This window comes from Panthera leo, chromosome D3, assembly GCF_018350215.1.
Source record: "Panthera leo isolate Ple1 chromosome D3, P.leo_Ple1_pat1.1, whole genome shotgun sequence".
NCBI lineage: Eukaryota > Metazoa > Chordata > Mammalia > Carnivora > Felidae > Panthera > Panthera leo.
In genome coordinates, this window is record NC_056690.1 from 8,675,276 (window position 1) to 8,697,586 (window position 22,311).

The following is a 22,311-nucleotide window of genomic DNA, read 5'->3' on the forward strand; positions in this document are numbered from 1 at the left end:
CAGTATCAGCAAGGCCCCAAGTCCTTGGAGCATCGGAATAGATATGCTCACCGCAGCGCCTTACAAGCATCAGCGCTCGGTATCTGTAACCAATCTGCGGTATCAGTTGGAGTGACCTTGGCAGCTTGTACCAGAAGGACTGATTAATAGAGGCTTAAGAAAGAAGATGCTTAATTCAGTCTGACACTACAAGAGGTCTTGAGGTGGAAACTTCCAGCTTTAGCTTGTCAACTCAATAGTCTCCTCTGGGACCAGCCCGTTTCTCTCCTTTGCCTTTTTTTTTTTTTTTTTTTTTTTCTTCCTGCCCAGCATGCTGGTGATGTCTCTCCCTATGGTCCCAAGCAGGAAAGCGGTTTCAGTTACTGTTGCTCTGTAACCATGCCAGAATTTAGTCGTGTAAAACAATGCGATTATTTCTTATACTCTGCGGGCTGACAAGAGTACAGCTGGGGGGTGTTTCTGTCCCACATGGTGTTGGCTGGGGCCATTCGCTGAACTGCATTCAGCTGGCAGCTGGGCTAAGCTGGAAGGTTCCAGAAGGCTTCGTTCATGTGACTTCGGCTTTGGTGCTCCTCTGGGTGGTCTCATCTGGTGGCCAGCTTGCGCTTCCTCACAGCCTGGTGGTCTCAGTACTCAGACGTCTCTCTCAGTCAGTGGCTGGCTTCCCTTCTGCTGTATTCCATTGGTCAAAGCAAGGCCCAAGGCCAGCTCCAGTTCAAGGGGAGTTTTAAAAGTGGGGCACCTGCCATCCTCAATAAAAGGAAGAAAAGGAAAGGAAGGAAGGAGAGAGTGGATTTGGTAAGACAAATGGTAGAAGCTTCAACGTCCCCTGAAGAGGCCAGACAGAGGCGATCTTTCCTTAGAGCAGCTGAGTGGCACTGATGAGGGAGCATAAGGCAAGCTGAGGGCAAAGTACAAGCGAGGGCACCCCCCCCCCCCCACTCAAGGGTGGGACATATGTGATATTCCTCAGGCTCTCCTGGCTGCCTAAGAACAAAGGAAAGGAAAGAAAACAAATGGTTAAATTGACAGGAGTCTCCTTCAGTGTACGGACAACTTCATAAACTGCAAGAAAAAAGGCAATCTTATCCATAGCCTGATCTCCAGAAACCTACAGACTCTGTTTCCTGGAGCCCTAATATCACCCCTCATCAGGAGGGAAGGGGGTTTAAGTGCTTGCCATCGTGATGTCAGAAACAAAGGCAAATGAAAAATTAAATGCCCTGACTGCCTACAGCCCAGTGACGAGTCCTTGAAACAGGCAGAGTGACCTTCCTCTAGGAGCCCAGCTGACTCCGTGATGACACTTGGCTAGGGGCAAAAGGAAATCTTGGCTTAACATTACCCTGACCCCCCAGGATCCTGTGAGTCTCCTTAAACACATAAAAATCCCTTTGCAAGCCTCTTTTATCTTTAACCCCCAAGCGTGTGTTGGCAACTATACCCCAAGCGTATGACCCCTGATACGCATCAGAAGGGTCTCATGTCAGGGGTTTTGCTAAACAGCACTAAATGGCGTTTTGCTAACAACAGCTAGCCCCTCAAGGTCCTGGAAACCGTGCTTCCAAAATTCCTTAGAGACTTGGGCTGTCCCTAACCCCCTCCCAACCTGAAGGTATATAATCAGTCGCCCTTCACAACCCCAGTGCGGCTCTTCCTGCCCACGGGTCCTGTCCCCGTGCTTTAAGAAAATCACCTTTTTGCACCAAAGACGTCTTCAGGAATTCTTTCTTGGCCGTCGACTCCGAACCCCACCATCACCCCCAAACCCCATCAGCACAGCGGATGTTCATACTTCTCGGAGCACCGGGCTAACAGAGAGCATCCACAGTCTTCTCTTTCCCTCTCTCTCTCCCTCGCTCGCTGTGCTCTGCCTGTTCACAGCCTCGCCTTGGGGGCGGGATGCTAACACATGTGGGGAGGGGGGAGGGCCCAGTTATTTCAAAAAGATGGAAGCGTTTGGCACTGCTCCTGGTGCCAAATTGAAATTAATGCTGGCTTCACTCCCGGGCTGGTTCCGTCCTCTCCAGAGGGCAGCACCAAATCCAAGAAGGTCACTTGCTTGTCGCAGGGGAAGGTGGGGGACGGGGGCTGTGACTGTCAGGGCCCCAGAAGAAAACTGAATCCGACTCAAGTGGGTCAAAAGACTTTAAAGAAGGGGCTTTTCTCAGAGTGTGGACTGGGTTAGGGGGTCAGAGAAGGGAGGTTGATGCACAGAGAGATGAGCAGCAGAGGGAAGCCGTTACTACCTTTAATAAAGGCTAAGAAGTAAGATGCTTAATTCAGTCTGACATAACATGGAGTCTTGAGGTGGAAACTCCTAGCTTTAGTTTGTCAACTCTGCAGTTGACAGGAAGACGGGAAGGAATCAGAGGGACTGAAGTGCATGGAGGGCTGGGGCTGGGGAGGTAGCCCTCTAGACAGAAGCTGGAGCTGGAGGTACGCGGTGGCTTACTGCCAGAGACACCATGCTCAGTCCAAGAAGGACTTTGAAGGAAATGCCCCCCCCTCCGCCCCCCCCTGCCTTCTGATCTCCTGCTGGTCCCTCCCATTGGCTACACGCCCAGCTGGAAACCAGTAGGCGAGGGAGCCCAGGGGTGATGTGGACACCAGGTTGGCAGAGAAGGGTAGAGAACGAACTCGTGTAGGGTGGGCAAAGTGATACAGGGGTGTTGTGTTATGCATATGCCCAAGACATGTGGTTATTTTTCTAATTATTTTTCAATATTTTAGAATGTCCCATTAATAGATATGCCACAATTAAAAAAAAAAATAAAATAAAATAAAATAAAAACCCTCTTGGGGTGCCTGGGTGGCTCAGTCGTTTAAGCGTCCGACTTCAGCTCGGGTCGTGACCTCACAGTTCACGGGTTCAAGCCCTGCGTCTGGCTCGGTGCTGACAGCTCGGAGCCTGGAACCTGCTTCGGGTTCTGTGTCTCCCTCTCTCTCTGCCCCTCCCCTGCTCATGCTGTGTCTGTCTCTCTCTCTCAAAAATAAATAATAAACATTAAAAAAAAATAAAAACCCTCTTGTTCATCTTTGTAGAAAACTTTTTTACTGAAGTACAGTATGCGTATATAACATATATACATCAGAAGTGAGCCGTCTGACGAGTTTTCACAAGTGAGCTTATCCACGTAACCAGAGCAAGACACAGAACATTCCCAGCACTCTGGAAGCCCCCTGACTCCCCACCAGCTATGTCTGCTCCAGCTCCCTTCCACCAGATACCCTGTATTCTGATCTCTCATTGCACTGGGCCTTCTCCCCAGTTTTGTACTTTACATAAAGGACACCCTTCAGTATGAGCTCCTAGGGGTCTGGCTTCTTTGCCTCCACATGGCTATTTTGTTGCTGTTTGCTTACTTCCACTTGCCCCTGTAGAGTTGTTACAAGGGCATCTTTGTGTCTATGGATTCTTTCTTTCTTTCTTTCTTTCTTTCTTTCTTTCTTTCTTTCTCTTTCTTCTTTCTTTCTTTCTTTCTTTCTTTCTTTCTTTCTTTCTTTCTTTCTTTCTTTCGCCTTTGGACTTATTTTTTTAGGAAGAATCCCAGACTTAGGTTTCCTGGGTTGAAGGGTGTAAACACTTCTAGAGATCTTGATGTGTGAGGCCACATTACTTTCTGAAGGATGTGGAACCCTCATCATTCCTTATGTTAGAAGTCTGCCATTGAGATTATAATTGCTGATTTGGGCTTTTGTGGAAGGAAAGCCAAGAGGGAATCAGTTTTGGATCCTGCCGAGGAGGAATCTGAAACCGGCAATGTGAACGAGGGACACTCAAACTATATGTATTTTTTCCAAAATTATTTGTTATTTCATTAAACAAAAAACTATTGGGGCGCCTGGGTAGGTCAGTTGGATGAGTGGCTGACTTTGGCTCAGGTCACGATCTCACGGTTGGTGAGTTCAAGCCCCTTACTGGGCTTGCTGCTGTCAGCTTAGGACCCACTTCGGATCCTCTGTCCCCCCTTCTCTCTGTTCCTTCCCTGCTTCGGGAATGCTCTTTCTCTTTCAATAATAAATAAACATTAAAAAAAAACTATTATGGCAAAAGTCAGAATCTCATCAGACTGACCCTTCTCTTGTGGATTGCTACTATTTGTATTTTGAATCCATACACAGAGCGAAATATTTCACAATCTTTTTTTAGGCTTTAAAGTTCTCAATCTGGCCCTAGCAGTTTCAAGAATTTAAGGCTCAGAGAGGTCAACTGACTTTTCTAAGGGCACACGGCAAATCAGTGGCAGAGCCAGGAGTAAAACCTGAGTATCTTAACAATTTGTCCAGTGTTCTCTCCTCTATAACGCTGTGCCCTCCCTGCCTGTGCCCCCTTTTCTGAGAGTTACTTTCACAGTTCCTACAAAGGGGCTATTGTATCCCCTGATCATGGTCCCCTGATACCATATGATTGGGCCGACAGTGAATATCAAATTTAGACCAGGCCAATTGGATTCTCTTTCCTAAGAAACTGAGATTAGAACATTGATTTTTTTTTTTTTTTTAAACTGGGCTCCAAAGTGAGAAAACTCAAAAGAAGCAAGCTGGGAAGGAAGGGAAAGAAAAAAAAAAAGTCTTTAAAAATAAGGGATCAGGGGGGCCTGGCTGGCTCAGTTAGTAGAGCACAGAACTCTTGATCTCAGGGTTGTGAGTTCAAGTGCCACGTTGAGGGTAGGGTTCACTTTAAAAAATAAAAATAAAAACAAAAACAAGAGGTTAGGTTGAGAGACCAGGTAGTTTGAGAGACAGAGCTGGAGAGAAGAGCTGACTTGGTCCCCGATAACTTTCCAAGTTCTTAGTTCTTATTCCTCACAGGGCTGTGCCTCCAGTTCACCTTTGATAACCCTAGTAGTCATATAAGTTAACCTGCTTTTGGCTGCAATAAGAAAATTTATTAATTCTTATAATCGGAAGTGCAGAGTGGGTTTCAGGCATGGCATGATCAAAGTTCCAGGTATATTGCTCTGCAACTCTTTCTTGGCTCTTCCCTCCATCATGTGTTGGCTTTGTTCTCTCATTGGCTTCTCTCATGGTTACAAGAGGGCTGCTATCAACAACAGGGGCCACATGCTTCCTTGTTCCCATCCATGGAGCTAGAAAAAGCATTTCCCCTCCAACCTTGGACTATAAATACTTCCTTTCTGTCTGTTTAAGCCAGTGTAAGTTATGTACCTATTCTCTAAAGAGTTGCAGTCTCCAGGAGAATGCTATGCACTGATTGGCTTGCACTTATGTTCCTGATCCAATCGTTGGTGCAGAGGATGGAAAGGTTGTGATTGGCTAAGGATAATCGAAATCTACCCTGGAGATACCAGTGAAAACCAACTTCTGGTCACCTGGGCTGCATGGGAGAGGGCTGGTTACCTGGACAAATCAGAATCAGCTAGGAAGGAAGAAGGGAGAACAGATGCTGGAGAAGGAAAAAAAGAGAAAAATCATTTTGAATCATTTCAAGTGGATTTCTGATCCTTGTAGCCAAAGAATCATCTGGACAACCAGCTTCCCGGTCTGTAGCCAAATGCCTTTGCCCAGCCCCTCTGCAGCTTGATTCTAATTTCCTCCTCCATTCTGTAGACTCCGTTATCGCCAACATTTCTCACCACTGGCTCCTTGCTTTGGCAAGCTGGCATCTCAGTCTGCTCCAAGCCCTGCTGATGGAGCTGAAGATCTCTTTAGCAGAATCAATTCTGGCATGTTCTAATTTAAAAAGCCTTGCACTTCTCTGCATGGGGGCTGCTGAGATCTGTGCCCATAAAGGCAGGGAGAGTAAATTCTTCTGAGGGAGAGCCTATTTTTAACAAGTCCTGAACCTAATTGAACTTAATCATTTTTCAGTCGTTGACACTTGAAATGTGTGAGTCACTAGGCTATGCATGGAGCAGAGGGCTACGGCGGCCCTTTAAATATCAGAGACATGCTGAATACCAGCTTCCAGAATTGCTGCTAGGGCCTGGGGCGGTGGTTTTGCTCAGGGTTATGGTAAGACATGGGGCCCTAGAAACAGACAGCCCTGGATTCGAATCCTGACTTCCCCACCTACTGCAACAGTCACTGTGTTTCTTCAAGCCTCAGTTTCCTCATCTGTAAAATGAGGAGGCTAACACTTGTACCAAAACACTTCACGTGACTAATCAAGGCCTGACATGAGGCTGCTCAAAATCCTTATTCTACTTGGTGTGAGTATTCATATGTTTCCTTGCAGAAATGTTAATGTGTTTGCTCCTGACATGTTGCCCAAACCCCATACATAATATGCCATACCCTAACTTTCCTCATGGTTACAACATGGCTGCCAGTGAACAGGGACCACGTGCTCCCTCTTGCACCATACTGCCTTTCTGAAACCAAAAATGTAGTTAAGTTCTAAAACACATTCTGCCCCCAGGGTTTAGGGATAAGAAAAATGGAGCTCTTAGTATGGCTGAGCTACAATAATTCCAGGGCCTAGTAGGTAAGGTGGAAATCCCATGGAATCAAAATTACCCTGGTGAAATCGTGCTTGCAATCATTTGCTTTGAGCAACCTGGAGCCCCAGGACAAGTGGCCGGCTTGTGTTAAGGGCCATTTGTATGAAAAATGTTTAAGCTGCCAAACTCCATTCGGCCAGTGAAAAATGCTCACACCAGATGACCTGGGTCAGACTGGGGGTTCCCTGTGTCAAGCTCATAGAGGGTAGATATGGGTGCGCCCGAAGAAAAATGATGGGCAAATTTCCCCCCCGCACTGGTGACGTTCTTTTCTTCCTCTTAAATCCTGGCTTTCTTGTTTTGCAGAGCAGGAGGGAGTGGATCCCTCTTAGTGCGTGTGGAGACTGTACCCCGCGAGGCTGCTGTAAGTGTGCGGGAGAGGGAGACGAGCAGGAACCGGAGTTGCCAGCCACGAGGGCGGAGGGCCTTAGGCCGGTGTGAGCGCCGGTTACTCAGTATGGTGGGGGTGCGGCTAGTCTGGGAAGGGGTCGCTGAGAGGTGTGTCACGTCCCCAACCCCCACCTTCCCTCCATTCCCTTTGGTCCTCTCCCGAGGGCCCTGTGCTTTCCCAGCGCCTTCCAGGGGAGAACGCCCGTCTGTGCGGGTCACAAAGGCGCGGGTTCTAGGGGTCCGAGAACTCCCAGACGCGGGTCTGGGGGGTGGGTGCAGCGGGGCCGCACACACTCTCGGTGCCTTTGGACCCCGCAGCGGCTCCAGCGGCGGGACACGCAGCCGGGGCCATCGGCCCCTGGTAAGTTTCACCTCTGGCCACGCTTGCTGCTCCACAGCTCCCCCTGCTGGGCAAAAGCAAAGACGTGGTGGCTGCCCCCGCCCTTTCCTACCACCTGCCCTAATCTGGAAAATGTCAATTAAATACAAATAAATTACAATGTGTAAAATAACGTCAAGAAAATCCAACAAACTTCCATTTCCCCCTATAAAGATCTCAATTAAAAAATTTTTTTTGTGTGTTTCTGCACCCCTGCTTGGCAAGCATATGTTTAACTTACTACCGAGTTAGGCAGCCTTCACTCAGTTTTCACAGACTGGGGCCCAGCTTCTGTCTCAGACCTGGCGTTTTATAACCCATGTAGTCACGGTCTGGCTTTTCCTTTAATAGCAGGTTGTTAAAATTCAGCAGCAAAGGAGGAGCCCGCCTCCCTTACCCCAGCGAATTACATATTAGTTGGTAAAGATGATCTCAGCCCGGGGGGGGGAGACTTCATTCATTCAAACACTATTTGCTAAGAGCTTCTCATGTGCCCGAGACTATAGATATTGTAGTGGATGAAATGAGGCCCAGAGAACCAGACAGCATGTGCCTGGTGATCCCTGACCTGGGCCTCTGGACTTCTCAGCATTTTCCATTGCATACTGCTGTCCTCAGAAGGGGGCAAGCTGCAGATTCCTCTCAGGAACTGCCAACTCGAACCCCTGCTAGCTGCAGGCAGTTTCAGGGACTGTGGGAATTGGAGGGAGGAGTTAGGCACTAGGGAGAAGTGGAGTCTGCAGTCAGGAGAGTAAGGACATTACCCACATTCACATTTTAAAACATTGATTGCTAACCAGGACCGAAGGTAGGTTGAGTCTGCCTGAGAGCTTCAAGTTTGAGATCCTTGAATAAGAGGGTGGTGGGTCAGGGGCCAGCATGCCTGGTGGTGGGGCTTCTGAAGGCCCGGCTGTGAGAATGGGGGTAAATCTCTCCGCAGGGGACGGATAGTCCCAGCCCAGTGGGCACAGAGAGTAAGAGGCCTGTGTTGGTGTCTGGAAGCTGGAAAGAGCCCAGGGGAGACCGACTGTGTGTGTCAGCCAACAGGTAGGAAGCTGATGGTACCTCCAGCTCCTGGGGGAAAACACAACGCAACCAAATACCCTCAAGGGCAGGATAACCTGATACTTGACAATCCTGATTCACAAGCAAGGGACATTCATCAAATGCCTGTTATGTGCTAGGCACGGCACTAAGAGCTTTATACACATTAGTTTATGCTAAGAGGTGGGTGTGGGCATCCCCATTCTACAGATGAGGAGACTGAGGCTCAGAGAGGTGGAATCACACTGTCAGTGAATGTCAGGTTTACTTGAGTCATGCTTTTAGAAAGGTACATCGCAGATCCTCGTAGATCCAAAAGAACCCTTGAACATAGAAGAGCTCTTGGATAATATGAAATTAGAGCTACATAAAACTCCAGAGTAGAAAGAGGTCCCAAAGTGAGTATCCTTTGGCTAAACGTCATCAGTCAGGTAAATCCTGCTACAGCTTTTACCCCAGCTTGAGCTCTCTTACACACTGGTCTTATTCCATCCTTCTTTTAAGGAACATCCTGGCTTTTCCAGACTTCCTTGCCAGTCACTTCCCACTGGATGCTGCGCCCTGGACTGGATGACACAGCAACTCTGAATACTCTTTTTATCCACTTGCCTCTCGGCCTTTGCTCAGGCAGTTCTCTCTACCCAGAATTCCTTCCTCAGTTTTCTTCTCTGCTTGGTGAGCTCCTATTCATCCTTCAAAACCCAAATTAAAACTCACCTCCTTTGTGGAGTCTTTTGCACTGTTTTACCCTGGACAGAATTCATAGCGCCTTGAAGGCTGACTTGCCACTCGATTCCCTAAATGTGTAGCACACGGTAGGGGCTTAGTCCGTGTGCTAAATGGATCTAAGCACTTCAGGCATGAGAACACATTTTGGTTACAAGTGATTGAAAACTCCTCTCAGATTGTTTTAGGAGAATATGTTAGTTCATGTAATTGGACCTGACCCAGAGGTATCTTCAGGCTTGCCTAATTCCTGGGGTTTGGATGATGTCTCCAAGTTTCAATCTCTCACCATTTTGTCTTCTCCACGTTAGCTTTATTCTCAGGCTCCCTGCAGGGGCAAGAAGGCTGCCAGCCCCTCCTACCTCATTTACATAGGATCCAAAGCAGCAGGAAACCAAGTTGCTCTCTTCCTGAATGTTCGATCTTAAACCCCACTATTCACTCTGCTGGGACCAGCCAAGGTCGTTCCCATCCCTGAAATGATCACTCAGGCCGGGAAGGGTGGGATTATGCAGATTGACCAGGGATCCGGCACTCTGATTGGCCCTTCCAGAGTCATATGGCCCAATCTGATGGGGTGGGGTGGGGTCAGCCCCAGGGAGCAAAAACTGACCAGGAGTGAAGGAATGGGCAGCTTCCCCAAGCAAACCACGGTATTGTTACCAGGAGACGGAGGAATGCCACACACTCCTCAAGCCCTCATAAACAGTTACTACACTGGACCTTCACGTATGAAACAATCCATAGCATATCATATCATACCAGCCCGTTTACTGAGCACTTATTATGTGCCAGGCTCACTGCTAGGTGCCTTACTGCTTACCAACCCAAGGCTAATAAGTGGATGAGGAGGAATTTTTGTTGAGATTTGATGATTGGGACAACCTATCACTGGACTTTAAACCACTGGACTGGAGGACCCCTCAATGGGTGGCAAAGCCAGAAGTTTCTGCTTTAGGAATCCAGCCCTTGAAGTCTGGGAGTTGGGGTGCAGATGATCTCACAGTCCTCACAGCCTTAAGGGATCTTAAGCCCTTGTGGGGTTAACATTGTCGTCCCCGCCTCTGAATACATGGGCCAGATGAGGTTGAAGTTATGACTTGATAAAAATGCCTCTTGTACTACTGGCTGCTGCTTTTTAAAATTTTTTTAAATAATTTTTAAAAAATGTTTATTTATTTATTTTGAGAGAGAGAGAGAGAGAGAGAGAACCAGTGGGGGAGGAGCAGAGAGAGAGGGAGAGAATCCCAAGCAGACTCTGCACTGTCAGCACAGAGCCTGATGTGGGGCTAAATCTCACGAACCATGAGATCAAGACCTGAGCCAAAATCAAGAGTCAAATCAAGGCGTGCCTGGGTGCCTCAGTCATAAGCGGCTGACTTCAACTCAGGTCATGATCCCACGGTTTGTGGGTTCAAGCCCCACACTGGGCTCTGTGCTGACAGCTCAGAGCCTGGAGCCTGCTTCAGATTCTGTGTCTCCCTCTCTCTCTGCCCCTCCCCTGCTCGCCCTCTGTGCCTCTCTCTCTCAAAAGTAAACAAACATTAAAAAAAAAAAGAGTCAAATCTAGAGTTAGATGCTTAACTAAGCCACCTAGGCACACCCCAATGGCTCCTGCTTTAAAAGGCAGGTGTGTGTGTGTGTGTGTGTGTGTGTGTGTGTGTGTTCTGTCCTTAACTAAAGCTGAAGTTGGGCTAATTGCATTTTAACCCCATCAGAGGACACATTGCCCTGATGCCATTTGCCCCCTCTTCTTTGGGAACACAGGGAGCAGGAGGGTAACTGGCTCGCCAGAACCGTCTGCCTGGCTCCTAATAATAAATTGTGAGAGGAACAGGTTTCAGGCAAACACTGCGTATTAAAAAAAAAAAAAGAAGAAGAAGAAGAAGAAGGCTCTTCTCACACCCGGGCAGCCATCTGCCGTGTCCTCCACACGTGCCAAGTGGTGGGAGGAGGAAGGGACTGCAGCGGGTGGGGAAGGGAGGAGGTGCCCGCCGGGTCCTTAATCGCCAGCAGGGAGGCTCACACATTCTCTTCCTCTTGCCACTGTGGACAGGGCACTGCAGAGACAGAGAAAGGAGCGCTCGCTGGCTTTGACCTTCCTGGTATCTGAGCATAGGGAGCGCACAATTCCTTCAAGATGCCGATGGTAGGTATTAGCTCCTGTGTATGGAGCGCTTGCTGTGGGTCAGGCACTGTGCTCGCCACTATACATATATTAGCTCATCTAATCCTAACCACAAATCTATATGCACCCATTTTATAGATGAGAGACTGGAGGCTCAGAGACGTTAAGTGATTCACCCAAGGTCACACAGCAAGGCCGCCTCTTCAGTATGCAATAATGAGGCCCAGCCTCCTCTCTACCCTGGCAACCCAGAGTGGGTTTTCCCTGTAACAGACAAGCAGTTGACATCACCCAAAGCCAGTCTCCCACCTCTAGCCCTGCCCCCAGACACCCTCTGCCCTCTGCCCTTGGGCTGAAATGTAGGCTTCTCTGGTCACCCAACCCGTTGGTCAATGCCTCTCCCCATCTCACGCAGTCAAAGAAGCACAGGAGAAAACGCTCCGAAGTTCTCAAGGAACCTTCAGAGAAGGTCAAAGAACAGCTGGCTGAGGCTGAGCTTCGGAAGCTGAAGCAGCAATTCAGGAAGATGGTGGAAAGTCGCAAGTCCTTCAACTTCTGCTCCCAGCAGAAGATCTCGAACCAGCAGTAAGTGATGGTCAGAGCTTTGTACTGAGCGAGCTTGGAGAAAATTTTGGATTTGGTTTCATGGGATTTACTTTCTCATGTGGCCTCTGGGCAGGAAGCCGATTCTGAGCCCAATCTGGGTACTTAGGTGGGACAGCTTCAGTAGGAGGGAGAATTTATTCTCAGAATTAGGGTGTCACAGGGACTCCAAGGGGGGCAGGACAACCATGCCTCAGGGAAGGACCCAAATGAAAAACTATTTCTGGTTCCTGTTTCTTTGTGCACGTGGGTTTCGTTCTTCCCTATCTGGATCTCAGCCCTGGCCGGTGGGAGGTGGCTGCCCCAACTCCTGAGCTACCAAGGACCACACAGACTGTAGTGAATCCCAAAGTCCCAGGAAAGAGGGAATCTGATTGGCTTAGTTTGGGTCAGGTGTCTACTTCTGGTCCAGTCAGCTGTGCCCGGGGGAGGGACAGGACCATAGGGCACAAAATGGCTATTGTCACTCCCATGGTTCTAGCAATGGAGGTGGGGGAGTTCCCCGAGGAGAGGAAATCATCAGGCTGTGTCTATCCCAAAATATATTTCCTGCTTGTGCATCCTTAATGGAGTCTGCAAGATCAAATATTTGAAATTGGATTGTCCTAGAAATTATGATGTTGATAGCTTCTTTAGACAATAGAAAGGTGTTCCCTGGGGTTGAATAAGCAAATATCCTTAGATTCCCTTCAAGGGAATGTAATTCCTTAGCTACATCCTTAACATTTATACAGGCAGAAACTGCCCATTATTAGAAAGAAAATCTTACTGTTAGATGACGTGTGAAGTTCAGAGGGTAGGGGAAAAGGAGCTCTTTCCATTTCCTATGGATTCAACTCACACAGAGCTACCGCTAGTCCGTTTGGGATCTTCCTGTGAATTAGAAAAAGACGCCCTTTCTCAAGACACTTTGCTGCCATCTCTTGGAAACACTGTCATCACATAGGGATGTTGTTAGAACAAGATGAAGCATCTCCCAAGAAAGGGTACTAAGTCAAGAAATCAATGATTGTTTTTCAAGCAGATGGTTCTCTCTTGGGCTGTGCAGTCCACAACCTGCACATCTGTGCTTGGCAGCCCTGATTCACAGCTTACCGCTGGTGGGCATCAGGAAATGCCTCCTTCCTGGTGGGTCTCTGACAGTTTTTCTGGAATCTTACCCTTCACACTACCACCTTCATCCCACTTTTCACTGTGACGGACCTAAAGGGGCAGGAGTGGAAAAGTGGAGATCTTAGATTCTTCAAGTGAAACACCTATAAATAGGGGCCAGAACTGAGATGAGCTGAGTGAGGTGCTCAGGGTGCAATATTTAAGGAAGTGCTTTTTCCAGTGCTTCTCCTACACCTATACCACCTTAAGAGTGAAAGCCTCCTTAAATTTAGGGACACCTCACTCCCGGCCCCAGTCCTGCTGATAAGACAGACAAACCCTCCTTTTGCTTTTGCTGAGCCCTCTGAATTCCTAACTCTGGTGGACTCTGTTCAGTTTTTCTCTCCACCTTAACAAAGACCCCCTGCCAAGAGGGGCTTAAGATGGGGAGAAAGGTCCCAGCTACCAGGTTTAGAAGACAAGCTGCTCTAGAATTAGGGGTGCATTCCCACAGGTGGCTATTTACATTTATAATTGGTGGAATACCATTTCAAGTTCAGTTCTTCCTTTGCCCTCCACAGCCTACGTGGCTGGTGGATTCTATGGGACAGTGCAGATAGAGAACAGTTCCATTATTACAGAAATTCTATTGGAGTGTTGCTTTAAAACAGGGCTCAGCGAGCCATGACCCCTGGGCCAAGTCTGGCCGGCTGCCTGTTTTTGTAAATAAGGATTTATTGGAGCATGGCCACGCCTATTTGTTTATGCGTCTCCTATGGTTACTTTGTTGAATCGTTGCAATAGAGACCATCTGGGCCTGCGGATCCTAAAATATTTACTTTTTGGCCCTTTAAAGAAAAATGTTTGCAGACCCCCCCCCCCCCCCCGAACATTTTGCTGTTCTAGAACAATGCTTCCAAAACTTTAATGTGCATGAGTCACTTGAGGATCTTGTTACAGAGCAGATTCTGATTCAATAGGTCCTGAGTTAGGGCCTGAGCTTCTGCATTTCTCCAAGCTTCCAAAGGCTATGCAGGCAGCGGGTCTGCAAACCGCACTGTGCAGCAGGTGTCGGTGCCTCGACTTTGCCAGAAACAGTCTCTGTGCCGTTTCCAGTCATTGGGTTGTTGAGTAGTCGCGCGAGCCTTTTCTTTTCAAAATCCCTGTTTGCCCACACACCTACCCCTCTCTTCTCCAGCGGGGAAGGGGAAAGCGAGCGAGCGAGCGAGCGAGCGAGAGAGAGAGACTGACTCACGTCAGTCATTTAATAAACATTAGCATCCCGCATAGAGACAGTGGGGGAGGTTGGAGGTTACTGAGCATCTCTGTGTTGAGGCGAAATTGAAAATGCCTGGCTGATGGGCTTGCCTCTCGTGACCAGAGATCATTGGCTGCAAAGTCTGGAAAGAAAGTCGGCAAGATTAGACAGATGCCCATGAGCTGCTGGCAAAAGAGGACCTGGTCCTAGAACTTAGGTGTTGACAGGCACAGCTGCGAATTGTTCCCTAGCAAGCACAGGCCGGCTAGAGAGGGGCGGAGCCACGGAAGGTGCGGTGAACTGGGCGGCGGGGCGGTCGGAGTTCTAGCCCTGGACCCCAGACCCTGACAAGCCCCTGCCACTTGCAGGGGCGGGAAGTACCTCTCCGAGGCTCCTGCAGCGCTAAGGAGCCTGGGGCACCCGGGCGAGGTCAACTCGGGGCGGGGTTCAGAGTCAACCACGTGCTGCTTTCCCAACAGCAAGGAGATCAAGACCCTGCAGAGGGAGCAGGAGGAGATCACTCTGCTTCTGGGTCTCATCAAGTCCTCGAAGAACTTGGAACTGAATGGGAGAAACTACACGGAGCTGTGTTTCCTGCTGCAGACCAAGGAGGACTACGAGGCCCTGATTAAATCACAGAAGGTGCTGTTGGCAGAGCTGGATGAGAAGGTGTGGTCTTTCTCGTAGGGGGTTAACCAGAGCGAGGAGCAAGGGCGGGGGTGGGGGGCGCGGGAATACCCACCATGCCTTAGGCCATATCTGACCCCCCCCCCCCATAGTCTAAAGGTGACTGTGGTCACTCCACCACCTTGGGACCCCTACTCTCCCAGTGCTACCAGACCATTCCTGCGCTGTGCTCCCCAGCGCCTCCCCCCTACCCTTAGAGTCAATTCTCAACCACGCGCTGTGTTGGTCAGGAGAGGTTAGGTTACGCCGCAATAACACCCCTCCCCCCACAACTCAGTGTTTTCAGCAATAAAGGTTTCTTCTTCGTTCCTGCCGTGTCTATCATGGATTGGCCAGGGCTCTTCTATCTTCTCATCCTGGGACCAGGCCGATGGGGTATCCACCGTCTTGAATATTGCCAGGTGTTGTGGCAGACAAAAAAAGTTCTGGAAAGTCTCACACTGGCAATTGAAAGCTGCAGCCTGGAAGCAGTACATTGCTTCTGCTTATGACCCATAGGCTCAAAATAGTCAAATCCATATATACCCCAAATGCCCATCCCCGAACAGTCAACTCTACCCATCCACAAAAGGGTCGAAGAAGTATATGTATCCAGAAGGCAAAGAGCTAGAGACATTTGTTGGACAATGTTAATGGTCATATCTCTTCCTATGGCTTGAGAGGCCCTGTGATCTAGGCCCTGCCTACCCCTCTGTTCTCATCCCACGTCATTCCTTCCTTCACTCATCTCACCCAGCTGCAGAAGACTTCCCCCTTCCAAATATGTGAAAACTGGTCTGACCTCAGGGCCTTTGCACGCGTTCCCCTGATCCCCGCTGTCTGTCTTTTATGTCTCAGCTCAAATGTGACTTTTAAAGGAAGGCCTATATAAGAAATTTATCGTCAAATTGGTTTCCATACAACACCCAGTGCTCATCCCAAAAGGTGCCCTAAAGGGAGGCCTTTTCTATGTCCTCTCTCCTATTTAAAGCATATCCCCCTTGCATTAATTAGGTTCCTGGCCAAAAACAAATAGTATGCTCAGTAAGGTACTTTGAGAAGAGTTTTATGAGGCACTGTTTACAAGGGCGTGAGCACAGAGTAGGGACATTGAAGCACTGTAGGGTTAGCCACAGTGGGCAGGGGGCACACCCCGGAACCTGAACACAGGGAGCATGCCAGGGGGAACAAATACCCCAACCTCTCTCTTCTCACCCATGGACCCCCAGTGCAAGGAGGCCATTGTGGACTCCTTCCAGGTCAGCTTCCTGGGGCACAGAGCAGGGTGGGTGGCACAGAGTGGAGAGTGAACCTCAGCAGTCAAACAGAAGATCCCAGAACACCCCCTCGGCCCCTTTCACGACATCCCATGGTCCCCCCTTGATAGCACTTCTCATAGTGGTAATTATGGCTTAACACAGGTGTCATCTGTCCCTATAACGTGTCACCTGCAGGAGGGCAAGAACCATGTCTGTTTTGTTCCCCTCGGTACCTCCCACGCGTGTGCCAGTGCCTGGCACATAGTAGGCCCTCAATAAATATTTACTGACTGAAAGAATCTGGAAATCTCATTACATCTTTCCTCTGCTTGCAAATCCTTCAGTAATTTCCTGTTGTTCTTGAGATAAGGGCCAGACTCCCCCATGTGGTCTGCTGGCTCGGCTGCCCTGTGTCCCTCCTGCCCCTTCCACCTTCCCTCCTGCTCCCCGCTCCGTGTTCCATCCACACTGGCCACCTCCATAAACCTACAGTGCTGTCTCTCCCGTGCAGGCCTTTGCACATGCCCTTCCCTCTGCCCGGATTGCCCTTCCATCTTCTGTGCTTGGGGAGCTCCTATTCATCCTTTAGGCCTCAGCCCAAATGCTACTTCTGCCGGATACTTGTCCCTTCATTTCCCTGCCAGATGCTCCCACTGGACGTGCCCAAAATGCCTTACATCTCCCTTTTCCTAGGAGTAGTTATGCTTCATAGCTTGTTTCTAGTCCTAGATTATAGGTTTGTGTTGAGGCCAGGGGCCATGATGCCGTCTTGGTCACCAGCATCCCCCTGTTGTCTGGCACAGAGAGGGCGTCTAAGAATCATTGAGGAATGAATGAATGAATTTGTGGATGAGAAAGGAGGCAATAGCAGTGAAGAAAGAGGAAAAGTGAAGAAAAGATGGGGACATGGGTCCTCAGAAATAGTAGGAAAAGGCAGCCTGCTTTGGAATCCGCAAAAGAACATGGGGCTCACCGCCCTGTACAAAAGCCCTTTTTGCCCAGCTCCATCCCAGGGAGGGCGGGTCCCAGAACCCCCTGCTGCTATGCCCAGAGCTTCCTCCTTGCAAGAGGTCACTGGAGGCAGGGACCTCACCAGGCCCTGCCTGGCCTCAAAAAGCAAATAAGCCTATGCCTTCGTGCTGGAGAGAGCACCTTGCGTAGGCAACGCATTCCTCTGGCGGTGCAGCCTTGGATGTGTCTCTCGTTGGGCAGAGGCCTAATTACTCTCGGCGTCACAAAAGCAACGTCCGACAAAGAGATGCCAAAGGGAACAGGAGGCTGAGTTTAATGACAAGAGTCACTGGGCAGAGTGCTGACACCACAGCATCCTTTGATAAGGAGCTAGAACCTGAGGTCCCCCGGTGAACTCAGGCAGGGGCGGGCATCCCTTGGGCGCAGGCCACGCTTTGCTCCGGAGATGCTGCCCTCCCATATATTACGAGTCATTTGTTTCACTTCGTAGGTGAGTTAGTGGGCATCTGTGTTGAGGGAGCTGCCTGTGCACAGCATAAGAGAGAAGAAAGTAGACGGGGGTCTGACTTGAACCAAAGCCTGGCTACTGTGATTGAATCATAAACAGCGTTCACGTGCCTTACGAGTTTGTGGGCAACCTAGCGGTTCCCTTGATGCCTCATCATCTGAGCTGCCATCTTGCTTGATGTACCAGTGGGAATGTGTTGGGCTATGGAAGTTTGTTTTTCTCACATAATACGATGTCTGTCTGGAAGAAGATTGTCCCAGAGACGGGTTAGTAGCTCTACAATGATGGGTTGGTCTTTTTCTCTCCGATCCTCTTGGTTGGCCCTCGCCTCATGGTCACAAGATGGCTGCCAAAGCGTAGGTGGTATAGCTTCTCAGAATCACATTCAAACATATGAAGAAAGGATAGGGGGACTTGTTCTTACATGATATTCTCGCTTATGAGGGAGAGAATATTTCACAGAAACTCCCAGTTGATTTTCCCTCATTGGCCAGGGCATATACCTACTTCTAGGCCAATCACTGGCAAAAGGAAATGAAATTTCTATAATTGGTTGGGGGCTAGACCAGGGGGCAGTAAACTGTGGTGTGAGAGCCCAACCTGGTCTGTTTATGGCCCTCCAGAAAAGAATGATTTTTGCAAAGAAGACAGACTATCTCTTCCTATGACTGTTTTAGGAAATGAGGAAACTTTCTCCAGAGGCTTCCCTAGCCATCAGCCTGCCTAATTCGTAGGCCCTAACTGGTTTAGTCCTGTCCAACCTTGAATGAATAAATCATAGGCAGAGGGGACAGCATTACCATGGTTGGCTTGGATCAGCCTTCTGGGGTGAGATGGGTTTTGGGGGCCAACAACCCACCGCATCCATTACAGTTCTGGCTGTTCATACCTCTTCCAGCTGCCTGGCTCTGGAACATTCTTCTGTCCTTTGCTTGGTATCTCTCACTGCCTGAAACCATCTTTCATGGGCATACTGTGGTTCCTTCAAGATTAAATGTGGGTGTAGACCAAATTGGTGGTCTTCAGGACAGATTAAGTCTGACAACATGAGGGCTTTGGCCCAGTCAGTGTTTAAAATTTATTTTAATTAGTTAACTTGTTAAAATTGAGAGATTTCATGTAAAAAATTTGGGTATCTGACTTTTCTTCAAAAAAAAGAAAAAAGACGGAAAGATTGGGTAACATTGACCCTGAATTTCCGTGGGACAGCTGCAACTAAATAGTGTTGTGGTGACACCACAGCTGTTTACCCACTCTCTATTTCTTCCTCTCTAACAGATTCCTAAAGAGCTATGTTTCTCATCTTCCCTTGCAGCTAAAGGTGGGCAATGAAATTTGAGGGGAAGTCTGTTGGGGGGTGTCTAGCAAGTTTTGCTTCCTAGATGTAGGTCCTAGCCATTTATCCATGTTGCTTCTTCTACCTTCCTGCCTGGAATATGACTGTGAAAGCTGGTGCAGTGGCAGCCATTTTTTGACCATCAGGGAAAGGCCAGGTGAATTACAGAGATCTTGTGTTTAGTTCCTTGAGTTACTGAACTTAACCTGGCACGTTTATGGAGAGGAAGATAAACCATAATTTGTTTGAGCCATTGTTTAGTTGCATTTTCTATAATTTGTAGTTGCATGATACGAGCTGCTGCCTCTTAAGGCAGGGAGTATGTGTTCCAGTTTTCTATATTCTCCACCGTCCTGTACGGTCTTATAGTGAGCCCACTTTACTCTTTTATGCCACCTGCTTGGGCATAGTTTGCAACCTCTAGTATAGATTTTTCTCTCAATGTTCCATGGTCATGACTGAGACTGCGCTGTATAGACTTCCCGAAGATTTGGCAATAACCAAAGGAAACCACCATCTCAGGGACACTAACATAGAACCCCGGATGCGACTGCTCCCAGAATTCATCAGCCCAAGCTCAGCACAGGGGCGCCTTGCTCCCAGCTGGAAGCCAGCCTCCATGTAGCTGACAAACTTTATATTTCATTACACCAAGCACTTAACGTCTCTCGTCTGGAACTTCTCAATTTCCAGACAGGAGCTGGGCTTCAGATAGTGAATTCAAGTTACTACCTCCAGACAAACAAGAACATAAAAAAATTGCTTTAAATGGCAGTGCCCTGACCCTTCACCCAGCAGGGTTCCAAAAAAAAAAAGTCTCAGAGCTTAGTCTCAGTCCAAACCCTAAGAAGATAAAGTACCTCTGACACATTAGGACCCGGCACTCACTTGTCTTCAGATAACAGTTGCATAAACTTCTGTAGAACCTGCTAGGATTTAGCACTAGCCAGCTGCTTCCCGATGGGGCTAACTTTTGGGAGGCAGTTTGGATCTCTGCCTGGGTTGGGTTAAAGCTGTATGTCAGGTTGGTTACGCACGTTGCTAGTGCTGTGAGGAAATGACATGACCCGCTGTCGCTTGTATGAGAAACTACAGGGTGAGCTCTGTGGGAAGGTGACGGCGGGGGTGGAGGTGGGGGGTATGCTTGGGTCTGGAGAACTTGGCTGGAGCTGCAAGCGTAGAGAGAAACACCAAAATTCTCTCCTGCCAGCCATGGCAAGGGTGGATGGCCCTTCTCTGAAGTCAGAATCAATGATCCCAGTGCGTAAAGCGCACGGTGTGTTAGCGATGCTTTTGGCCACAGGTGACACGGTACCTAACCAAAAGAAGCTTGCACCAAAAGGTGAGTGAAATGTACAGGCACAGGTAAAAGCAAAAACTCTAACTCGCCTCATTTTACCCCAAACTGGCTAAGATTAAGTTCCGTTGAGCATGCATTCGAGAGAGAAATAAAAAATCCTTTTGTAGGAAAGGAAAGAACATTAGAGTTTTTATTTTAGCACACTTAAGTTAATGAACTGTTGAATCTGTACCCATATAGATATTAATTTAACACAGTTGGGGGGGGTTCTCTCTCTCTCCTTTTTTTTTTTTTTCCAGATTGCTCAGATGGAAAAAAAAATTATAAACCAAAAACAGATCTTCGCCAAGATACAGAAAGCCAATGACCCCCGGAAACTGCAAAAACAGATCCAAATTTTGGAGACCCGTTTGAATCTCGTACGTACGTGTTCTCTGCAGCTTTGCAAACCGCTCTGCCTTCCCTTTGCTCAGAGCAGAGAATGATCCCCATGGTACCTTTAGCAGAACATATCCGTCTTGTTGGTTGACTCAGAAGAAGTTTAAATAATAGGGTTCATACAAGCCAGGCAGCCTTTTAGACTTACCATCCACCCTACTCTATCCACTCTGTTCCATCCACTAGTTGACCCACTGTTACCCAAGGTGCCTTTCTCTTTGTTGCTCTCTGCGTTTTATGTACCATGCTGCTGCCCGCCTCCCCCCACCATCCCCATCTCCCACCCCTCCCGGGATACCTGTTCTTAGTCACTTAAAAACTCTTGCTCATTCTCAAGAAGCAGCTCAAATATTAGCCCTCAGCAAGCAGAATTAGTTAGACCTTCCCTCCCATCGCAATCTGTTCACACCTCTGTGAGACCTGGTACTTTTTGGTCGTTGTTGATGTTGTCTCTAGGAGATATTCAGCACAGACATGCATAACCAGATAAAGAGAAAAGCGGTATTTCCTGATCGCTTTCAGTTTATAGTGAGTTTTGCGTTAAGCAGGATTTTCTAAATTGCAAACTGGCTTAAGCAAAAAAAAAAAAAAAAAGAGAATGGATTGGTCATGGAACTAAAATTTCAGGGGCAAAAGTGGGGCCTTCAGGAACAGCTGAATCCAGATGCCCCAAACATGTCTTGAGGATACTTTCTCTGTCCATCTCTCCTTTGCGTAGAGATGACTACATTCTTGGGCAGCCCCCCAATGTGAACAAACACCAACAGAAAAAGACAATCTCTTTCCTAAGAATTCAATCGTAAGTCGCAGGGAGGGCTCCCCTTGGGCCATCCTGAGTCAAGCGCCCATCCCCAAACCAATCATGGTGGTCAAAAGAACGAAATACACGGACTTGAGTCACATAACTACGCCTGTATCACTCCCCCCACTCCCACAGCCCCCACCCGAAGTCAAGGGACGGCGGCCCTATCCAACAGTGTGGACTGAGAGCCAGGGAGAAATGGTTCTCCTGGAAAAGCAAAAAGAAAGAAAGAAGCAATGCTGGGCAGGTACAAACACATTTCAGTCTGACTTGTGAAATTACAGTTCTCACAAAACGAGCCAGGAGAGAGGGAAAGTGAATTGATTTGGAAGGAAGCCTGTCAGTGCCTCATTATGCAAAGCTCTTAGCTTCCCCCAAACTCTGACCATCAAGCTTTAGCCGGGCATGTTTGAAGGTAATTGGATATGACCTCTGTCTGCCCCGGTAACCTGAAAGTAGACTGAAGACAGGGCAGTGTCTTTTTAATATCCATGCACAGTGATTTGTACCCGTGTCTCAGAATGCCTAGGATTTGTGTTAACATGCAGATTCCTGGGTCCCCTCCAGATTCACTGGTTCTGAGTCAGAACCTTTAAGGCTTAGACCCAGGCATCTGCACTGTTATTATAACTCCCAGTGAAACTCTTACTGAAAACCCCAGTGAAACCAAAGGTTAAGAATCAAGGTTAAGGTTAATGATGCCCTTGGTTAAGAATCATTACTGCCTGGCACAGTGTGAGGCTTAGAGTAGGTACTTAGCAAACATCTGTTGATTAAATGAATGAATAAAGGTATGCATGATAGAGGTCTACTTTTTTGTTTATAGATCTATTCAGCTTTTCTGTTTCTTCCTGAATCAATTCATTAGTTTGTTTCTTTCTAGGAATTTGTCCATTTCATCTAAGTTATCTTAATGTGTTGGTATACAATTGTTCCCAGTATA

At 48.2% G+C, this 22,311-nt stretch overlaps 1 protein-coding gene across 3 annotated transcripts in view; it reads left to right on the forward strand.

Moving 5' to 3' along the window:
* The first annotated feature begins 7,087 nt into the window (after nucleotides 1-7,087).
* The window catches only part of CCDC63 (coiled-coil domain containing 63), a 35,519-nt gene continuing 20,295 nt past the window's right edge, over nucleotides 7,088-22,311 (forward strand). For 2 of the 3 annotated variants that reach the window (XM_042910861.1, XM_042910862.1), the window contains exons 1-7: nucleotides 7,088-7,218; nucleotides 8,177-8,283; nucleotides 8,785-8,955; nucleotides 11,063-11,155; nucleotides 11,550-11,719; nucleotides 14,567-14,756; nucleotides 20,428-20,547. In XM_042910861.1, the coding sequence (XP_042766795.1) occupies nucleotides 11,147-11,155; nucleotides 11,550-11,719; nucleotides 14,567-14,756; nucleotides 20,428-20,547 (489 nt within the window). In that variant the 5' untranslated portion in view covers nucleotides 7,088-7,218; nucleotides 8,177-8,283; nucleotides 8,785-8,955; nucleotides 11,063-11,146. The remainder of the gene's footprint in view (nucleotides 7,219-8,176; nucleotides 8,284-8,784; nucleotides 8,956-11,062; nucleotides 11,156-11,549; nucleotides 11,720-14,566; nucleotides 14,757-20,427; nucleotides 20,548-22,311) is intronic. The other variant, XM_042910860.1, reaches the window with a different exon arrangement.